The 10000-nt window shown below is 34.3% G+C and overlaps 1 protein-coding gene across 1 annotated transcript; it reads right to left on the bottom strand.

Annotated features, from left to right (window-relative positions):
• Window positions 1-7783: 7783 nt before the first annotated feature.
• Window positions 7784-9410, bottom strand: LOC137619048 (uncharacterized). The gene is made up of 3 exons (XM_068349245.1): window positions 9209-9410; window positions 8180-8443; window positions 7784-8094 (listed from the first exon to the last, which is right to left on the bottom strand). Exons 1-3 carry the CDS (start codon window positions 9408-9410, stop codon window positions 7784-7786), a joined length of 777 nt encoding a protein of 258 aa, XP_068205346.1.
• Between the last annotated feature and the right edge of the window lie 590 nt (window positions 9411-10000).

Below are 10000 nucleotides of genomic sequence, written 5' to 3' on the forward strand. Positions count from 1 at the left end.
TTTGTTTTGCTACATGTAGTAATTATTTTAAAGGATAAATGAATTATGTTCACTTTACTTCTATAAATTCCCATTAGATGTACAAATAAATCTCCTAAAACTATTCCTGATTTATTTGCAAAATGCAGTCATGCCCAAAACAGCCAACACGGTCATACGGCCTAAGAAGAAGAAAAAAAAATTATATCGAATGATCCGTTGGTCTGATGGAGAGTTTAGCACAAAATTCTTATTTTAACAAAATAGTTATGTAAAGACTGTTTACATACAATCTCTCTCTTTCTCTCTCTCTTGGTGGCATAGTGAATAGTTAATGGAAATGTTCTAAAGCCTGTATGACATTACAAGTATTATAATCATGTTACGCTAAATAAAAATCAGACCATAAACACTGGATTTAAACTGAAATTGAATAATTACCTATTCAGACTATAGTAAATATGGCCACGGGCTTTCTCTTGACTGTATAAAGTTGCAAGTCGTAAGACAAATGTAGTTTTGCAACCACGGGGGCAATTCCAAATCCTGTTAGCTATTCTTGACTGTTATGGGTTTCAGAGCCGATGGAACAAGGTGAATGGGTGTCTGGTGGATGGGCGGGGCAAAATTTTGTCAAAAGGTGTTTACATTGCTTACGTAATGAATGTTTTCAACTCTTGGCTCGTTATCACTGGCCATGGCGTGGGCTAGAGCATTTTTACTCTATAAAAATTAAAACTATCGGGTTTAGGTTATTGATAATGCTGACAAAATTTGTGTGTGGTTGTGAAATATACATATGTCAACTTTCAGCTACATCCGATGCTTTGATAAGGAGCAAAGTCCAAAAAACCGTGTTACATAGGAACTGAATCTCATAGTAGTATGGAAAAAATCCAAGACTGAGACATGGAAAGATGGGGAGGTTTAGACGTAGAGCGTGTAAGTAATGGTTTGAAGATTAAGTGGGAAAGTCGTTAGGCAATATGTAAAGGAACAGAGGTTGTTAAGTGATTGAGAGTAGGGGATAGCTGTTTAATGAAAAGTGATTCTAGGGTAGGTAGAGAATAGCTATTGGGATATTGGGCTAGTGTTTTGAAATTAGAATAGTTAATAGATTGCTTGCATTCTTGAGCGTGATTACGTATTGAAGAAAATTCTTTTTTATTTAAAGTACAACCCGTACGGTGACTGACTCCTCCATGAGAGTCAATGCAGATCCTCAAGAGACGGTTGGAACAACCAATATAAGTTCCTAAATTACATTTAGGACAATTGTATAAATAAACAATTGAGGACCGCATCAAATCTGGTAGAGTGTCTTTGAATGTGAACAAGCTGCCTATGGATAGTGGATTTTTAATACAAACTTAAAATTAACATATGGATAAAAATTAGAAAGAGCTTTCTCAAGTTTACATTTAACATTTTTATAGTTATATATAAATGGTAGAGACACATACATTTGCTTCTTTGGTACGTTTAGTACGGTGGCTTTCGGAATAAAAAAGTTATCTAAAAATTGTTTTATAAATTTATTAAACACGTCACATGGATAACAGTTCCTAATAAAATATGATTTTAGAAATTTAATTTCTTCGTGGAATCTACCCCAATCTGAAGAAAGATTAAAAGCTCTAAAAATTAATGTTTTACAAGAGTTTACTTTTAATGAGATGGGACAGTGACTAAAAAAGTTTAACCCAAGTCCTGTAAAAGTTTTATTTTAGAAATGCCAGTACTAAATGCACCATTACAACGTGAAATTTTAATATCTAAAAAGGAAAGTTGATCATTTTGTTCGGAGTCCAAAGTGAACTTAATATTTGAATGAAAGGAGTTTATGTACTCTACAAACAAAGTGGCATGGTGTCTATCTCTGAAAAGAACAAATGTATTATCGACATAACGTCTATAAATTAGGGGTTTAAAGGACACAAGGCACTGATCAATGAACAACTTTTCTAAGTGGCACATAAATATATTTGCAAAGGTAGGGGCCAAGGGAGAACCCATTGCCATACATTCGACCTGTTTGTAAACTTTGTTATTGAAAATAAAAAAAGTTTCTGTTACGGCAAGTTCAAGTAATTTTCTAAAAGAGTTAACGTTAAAACCATGAAATGAGGAAGTCGGGTTGGGAAATAGTCTATTTAAATAATGTCTATTGTTTCTGATAGTGGAATATTAGTAAATAAAGAGGTAACATCATAACTGACCATAAAACTATTGGGATCTTACTGGAGCATATGAGGTACAAACTGCAATGAGTTTTGCAAGGTGTAAGCATTGGAAGTGAGATCACTAAGTAGAGGCACTAAAAATTTATTTTTTCATATGTTCACAGCGCTAAACGTATTCTTGATCTACTATTCCAGAAGAATTGAATATTCGTGAAGGGACACAGAATACTAAAAGAAGTCTGACTTGTTTTTTTCTGCATCTGTCCACCTGATAAAGAAACAGTACAAGTGAATCTTTATCAAGGAACAGTGCAATCCAAAACAAGTGGGACTTCTTCCCTCTGCTGAGTCCATCTTGTAGATTATTCCATTTACATCTGGAGGGCTGGAATCCACCTTATTTTTTAGATTTTTTATTTTTTCCTATGTTCAGAGCAATAAACTTATTCCTATTCCACTACACCAGTACAATGGAAGCTTCTTGAAGGGACACAGCATACCAAAAGAAGTAAGGCTTGTTTCTTCTGCATCTGTCCACCTGATAAAGAATCAGTACAAGGGAATCTTTATCAAGGAACAGTGCAATCCAAAACAAGTGGGACTTCTTCCCTCTGCTGAATCCACCTTGTAGATTATTTCCTTTGCGTCTGGAATGCCGGACTCCATATTTTATTTGGTTTCTTATTATTATTTTTTTTTCTTTTTTGCATTGCTGACTAAAAGAAGTCTGACTGGTTTCTTAGGCATCTGTCCACCTGATAAAGAAAGAGTACAAGGGAATCTTTATTAAGGAACAGTGCATTCCAAAACAAGTGGGACTTCTTCCCTCTGCTCAATCCACCTTGTAGATTATTTCCCTTGCGTCTGGAAGGCCGGATTCCATATTTTATTCAATTTATTATTTTTTTTTTTTTTGCATTGCTTACTAAAAGAAGTCTCACTTGTTTCTTAGGCATCTGTCCACCTGATAAAGAAACAGTACAAGTGAATCTTTATCAAGGAACAGTGCATTCCAAAACAAGTGGGACTTCTTCCCTCTACTGAGTCCATCTTGCAGATTATTCCATTTATGTCTGGAGGGCTGGAATCCACCTTATTTTTTGGATTTTTTTTTTTTTCATATGTTCACAGCGCTAAACATATTTTTGATCTACTATTCCAGAAGAATTGAATATTCTTGAAGGGACACAGAATACTAAAAGAAGTATGACTTTTTTTCTGCATCTGTCCACCTGATAAAGAAAGAGTACAAGTGAATCTTTATCAAGGAACAGTGCATTGCAAAACAAGTGTTACTTCTTCTTTCTGCTGAATCCATCTTGTAGATTATTCCATTTACATCTGGATGGCCGGACTCCATATTTTATTTGGTTTATTTATATATTTTTTTTTTTGGATTTTACATTGCTTACTTAAAGAAGTCTAACTTGTTTCTTAGGTATCTGTCCACCTGATAAAGAAACAGTACAAGTGAATCTTTATCAAGGAACAGTGCATTCCAAAACAAATGTGACTTCTTCCCTCTGCTGAATCCACTTTGTAGATTATTCCATTTACATCTGGATGGCCGGACTCCATATTTTATTCGGTTTATTTATATTTTTATGGGGATTTTACATTGCTTACTAAAAGAAGTCTGACTTGTTTTTTCTGCATCTGTCCACCTGATAAAGAAATAGTACAAGTGAATCTTTATCAAGGAACAGTGCAATCCAAAACAATTGAGACTTCTTCCCTCTGCTGAATCCATCTTGTAGATTATTCCATTTACATCTGGATGGCCGGACTCCATATTTTATTCAGTTTATTTATATTTTTTTTTGGATTTTACATTGCTTACTAAAAGAAGTCTGACTTGTTTTTTTCTGCATCTGTCCACCTGATAAAGAAACAGTACAAGTGAATCTTTATCAAGGAACAGTGCAATCCAAAACAAGTGTGACTTCTTCCCTCTGCTGAATCCATCTTGTAGATTATTCCATTTACATCTGGAAGGCCGGACTCCACTAGGCATTGACTCTCCGTTTCTCACTAGCTATTACAGGAGAACTTATTTCCTTACCAAACTAAAATCTAAAACTAAAAACTAAACTAAAACTAAACAAAGCTAAAACTCAACTGAAACTTATTCTAAAAATACATCCCACTATTCATTCTTTTTTGGGGGGATTTTTTTTTTTATATTTTTTTTGGATTTTTTATTATTCATAGTTTTTTGAATTTTTTATTCTTTTCTTATTTTTTGGATTGTTATTTTTTTATATGTTCACAGCACTACACTGAAAAAATTGAACTGAAACTCATACTAAAAATATTTTTCCACAATACATTTTTTTTAAATGTAATTTTTGGATTTTTTGTTTTATAATGTTTTTCATTTTTCAATTTTTTTGAGTGTTGTTTTTTAGGATTTTTTTTTATTTTTCTTGAGTTTTTATTTTTGTATTTTTTTTTTGTATTTTTTATTTTCTATATTTTTTTGGATTTTTATTTTTATTCTATGTTCACAACACTACACTGAAAAATTTAACTGAAACTAACACAAAAAATATTTTTCCACTACATATGATATTTTTTTTTTATTTTCCTTAATTTTTTTATACATTTTTTTCATTTCTCATTTTTTTATTTTTATTTTTATTTTCCTTTTTTTTATGTTGACTGCACTAAACCACGATTTCCTATTTTTTTTCCAGTTCACAGCACTAAACATATTCCTGTTCCACTACACCAGTACAAGGGAAGCTTATTGAAAGGACACAGCATACTAAAAGAAGTCAGACTTGCTTTTTTTCTGCATCTGACCACCTGATAAAGAAACAGTACAAGTGAATCTTTATCAAGGAACAGTGCAATCCAAAACAATTGAGACTTCTTCCCTCTGCTGAATCCATCTTGTAGATTATTTCCTTTGTATTTGGAGGGCTGGAATCCACCTTATTTTTGGATTTTTTTATTTTTTTCTATGTTCAGAGCAGTAAACATATTCCTGTTCCACTACACCAGTAAAATTGAAGCTTATTGAAGGGACACAGCATATTAAAAGAAGTCAGGCTTTTTTCATCTCAATCTGTCCACCTGGTGAAGAAACAGTACAAGTGAATCTTTATCAAGGAACAGTGCAATCCAAAACAAGTGGGACTTCTTCCCTCTGCTGAATCCACCTTGTAGATTATTCCATTTACATCTGGAGGGCTGGAATCCAACTTGTTTTTTGGATTTTTTATTTTTTCATATGTTCACAGCGCTAAACATATTCTTGATCTACTATTCTAGAAGAATTGGATATCCTTGAAGGGACACAGCATACTAAAAGAAGTCTGACTTGTTTTTTCTGCATCTGTCCACCTGATAAAGAAACAGTACAAGTGAATCTTTATCAAGGAACAGTGCAATCCAAAGCAAGTGTTACTTCTTCCCTCTGCTGAATCCATCTTGTAGATTATTCCATTTGGTCTGGAAGGCCGGACTCCATATTTTATTTTGTTTATTTTTATTTCGTTTTGGATTTTACATTGCTTACTAAAAGAAGTCTGATTTGTTTCTTAGGCATCTGTCCACCTGATAAAGAAACAGTACAAGTGAATCTTTATCAAGGAACAGTGCAATCCAAAACAAGTGCGACTTCTTTCCTTTGCTGAATCCATCTTGTAGATTATTTCCTTTGCATCTGAAGGACTGGAATTCAATTTTTTTTTATGTTTTATTTTTTCATATGTTCACAGCACTAAACATATTCTTGATCTACTATTCCAGAAGAATGGAATATTCTTGAAAGGACACAGAATACTAAAAGAAGTCTGACTTGTTTTTTCTGCATCTGTCCACCTGATAAAGAAAGAGTACAAGTGAATCTTTATCAAGGAACAGTGCATTCCAAAATAAGTGTGACTTCTTCCCTCTGCTGAATCCATCTTGTAGATTATTCCATTTACATCTGGAAGGCCGGACTCCACTTGGCATTGACTGTCCGTTTCTCAATAGCTATTACAGGAAAACTTATTTCCTTACCAAACTAAAATCTAAAACTAAAAACTAAACTAAAACCAAACAAAGCTAAAAGTCAAATGAAACTTATTTTAAAAATATTTTCCACTATAAATTATTTTTTTTTTTCATATTTCTTTTTCTTTTTGGATTTAAATTTTTTTTCTATGTTTACAGCACTACACTGGAAAATTTAACTGAAATTTTTTCTAAAAAACTTTTCCACCATATATGTTATATATATATATATATATATATATATATATATATATATATATATATATATATATATATATATATATATATATATATATATATATATATATATATATATATATATATATATATATATATATAATATATATATATATATATATATATATATATATATATATATATATATATATATATATCTTTTTCCTTTTTTCAATTTTTCAATCATTTTTGGCGATTCATTTTTTCTATGTTCACTGGACTAAACTGCAATTTCCTATTTCTTTTTCCTGTTCACAGCGCTAATTTTCCTGATCCACCATTCCAGGATAATGGAATCTTCTTGAGGGGACACAGCGTACTAAAAGAAGTCATACGTTTTACTTCTGCATTTGTCCACCTGATAAAGAAACAGTACAGGTGAATCTTTATCAAGGAACAGTGCATTCCAAAACAAGTGGGACTTCTTCCCTCTGGGTAGTCCATCTTATAGATTATTCCATTTGGTCTGGAAGGCCGAACTCCACTTGGCATTGACTGTCCGTCTCTCAATGGCTGTTACAGGAAAATTATTTCCTTACAAAACTAAACTAAAACTAAAAACTAAACTAAACTAAAACTCAACTGAAACTTATTCTAAAAATAGTTTCCACTACACATTTTTTTTTTCGGTTCACAGCACTAAACTGAAAAATTCAACTGAAACTTATCCTAAAAATATGTTTCCACTATATAAATTTTTTTTGTTTTGGATTTTTGGTTTTTTACTTGTTTTTGCATTTTTGGTTTTTTTTTATTTTTTTGGGATTTTGGGTTTTTTATTTTCTTTTGGATTTTTTTAGTTTTTAATTTTTTTTTTCATTTTCATTTTTTTTATGCTCACTGCAATAAACTGCAATGATAATTCCTATACACATTGCGATATCCTTAATAATAATATCGGTGGTTGTTCCCTTGACGATGTTGCTCCTTTCTTGGTCCTTGATTGTACTGCCTAAGCTCTTCCCATCTGGGGCGTCCTTGATGGTACTGCCGCCCGTGGTTCCACTGCCCTGGCTCCTGACGATTCCACTGGCCGCCAATCTTCTCCCAGTGTTCATATTCCTCCTGATGGCGTAGCTCTTCGTCATAATCTCTTTGGTACCTTTCGTCCACCAGAATCAGTTTAGCGTTGACCACCTTTTTGTACTTCTCCTCGAATGCCACCTGTAGCAATTCGGGTTTGTCCCGATGTCTGTCTGGGTGGAATGCCATGGACAGGTCCCTGAAGGATTTTATAACCTCTGCCTTCGTGGCTGTCTTTTCCAAACCCAGGATCTGATAGTGTCCTTTGTCTTCCTATTCCTTCTGCAGTGCCTTAGTATCTTCAACGACTTTTAAAAATTTCTCATTTTTCTTCTCTTTTACCGTTTTGAAGTCCTTCAGGGCCGCGTCGAAAATGCTGAGTTTGACGTGGTACCGCCCTCGATGGCCATGGAGCAGTCTAATACAATATCCATATTAGGAGGCTTCTCAGTGGCTGCGTTCGCTTCAGCTCGAAAGACATGCAGAAGAGCCGTTCCTTCGTCGTTATCAGTCTCCACAGCCAAGGCTTGGGGGAAGATATCTACAGCCTCTTTGATCCTATTATTCATCTGCGCACTTAATCCAGCCATTAATAAGCTTTTCCTCTTATGTTCATCTTTATTCTCGGTTTTACGAACTTCCTCCTTCTCTGCTTTTAGCTTCTTTTCTGCCTTAAGTTCACAAAGTTAACTTTTCAATTTATTCAGTTGTTCCGTGTTCTCACTTTGCGCCTTTCATTTCTTTATTTTCACTTTCAAACTTTTCAGCAATAATTTTTTGTTCCATTATCTCGAGGTCTTTTATTTTGCAGACAAATTGTAGTTTTTCATAATCTTGCACCAAATTTGCTTCAAGTTGCTCCTTTTCTTCTTTCAATTCTTCAAATTCCCGTTTCCATTTATTTTCACTTTGTTTTTCCTTCCTCAGACTTTCCAGCAAATTTTCCAGTTTCTTCATGTGAATCTCTTTTTGGACACATTCAGATTCCAATTTTGTCTTTTCTGCCTTTAATTTACCTACTTCATTTTCAATTTATTTAGGTTTACTGTTTTCTCAATTTGATTTTTTCCCTTTCTCATTCTCTTTCTTGAGAATTTCAAACAAATTTTCATGTTCCTTCATCTGGAGGTCTTTTCCGACGCACTCAGATTCCAGCTTATGTTTTTCTGCCTTCAATTCACCTACCTCATTTTTCAATTCGTTGACCTGTTCTCTGTTTTGAATTTGTTCTTTCTTCATTTCTGCATTCTCTATCCTGAGAATTTCCAGCAAATTTTCATGTTCCCTCATCTGGAGGTCTTTTCCGACGCACTCAGATTCCAGCTTATGTTTTTCTGCCTTCAATTCACCTACCTCATTTTTCAATTCGTTGACCTGTTCTCTGTTTTGAATTTGTTCTTTCTTCATTTCTGCATTCTCTATCCTGAGAATTTCCAGCAAATTTTCATGTTCCCTCATCTGGAGGTCTTTTCCAACGCACTCAGATTCCAGCTTATCTTTTTCTGTCTTCAATTCACCTACCTCATTTTTCAATTCGTTGACTTGCTCTGTGTTTTTAATTTGTTCTTTCTTCATTTCTGCATTCTCTTTCCTGAGAATTTCCAGCAAATTTTCATGCTCCCTCATCTGGAGGTCTTTTCCAACGCACTCAGATTCCAGCTTATCTTTTTCTGTCTTCAATTCACTTACCTAATTTTTCAATTCCTTTACTTGTTCATTTTGCAGTTTTTCCTTCATTTCTATTATTCTTCCCATTTCTTTAATTTGTCCTTGTAACTCACCATTCTCATCCTCGAGATTTTGCAAGAGAGTAGTCTGATCGGTTTCCATTTCCAGTTCATTTCCGTCCAACAGATCTTCGCCTAAGTGCTCCGTTTCTGGAACATATTCTTCCAAAGAGCTGCTGTCCACATCTTCTTCAGCCATCCTTCTCCTCCTCCTGGCAAACATAATCCCGCCGAGTATGACGGAAGCAGCAGCCATGCCGATGTAGAACTTCCTATTTCCAATAGAAAGGGATTCTTCCATCCTTTGTCCCAAGTCAAATTCGGGGAGAAGCTTGCCAACGAACCACGTTGATTTCAATTCATCTTTGAATCTTAATGCTTCTCTCTCCATCTGACGCAGTCCAAGTTCGCACCGCTGTAGTTCCTCGCTGGCTTTCCACAAGCCTCCAACCCAAGAACAGCGCCGCAGCCACCTGCCGAGGAATCCATCCTGAGAGGCGACTGCTGGGCAGTTTTCAAAGTGCGGTGCCTCTGGGAGTAGCCACGAAAAACCGTTTGAAGACCCGCGACTCCGGTAGAGCTCGCAGCTGTCCCTGAAGTTCTAACGTCATATCCTCGCCTGTATCAGCATTATTTTGGAAAAAAACGATTGTTGCCGCTCTACGATCTCTCTGGAGACTTTAAAATTCCTGGGGAAAATTTGGAATCACCAACTCTATCGACAGATTTCCGAACATTTCTCTCCTTTCTATTCAAAAGACGGCGTTAAATAATAATAATAATAATAATAATAATAATAGTAATAATAATAATAATAATAATAATAATAATAATAATAATAATAAT

The sequence above is a fragment of the Palaemon carinicauda genome, chromosome 25 (genome assembly GCF_036898095.1).
Source record: "Palaemon carinicauda isolate YSFRI2023 chromosome 25, ASM3689809v2, whole genome shotgun sequence".
Lineage (NCBI taxonomy): Eukaryota > Metazoa > Arthropoda > Malacostraca > Decapoda > Palaemonidae > Palaemon > Palaemon carinicauda.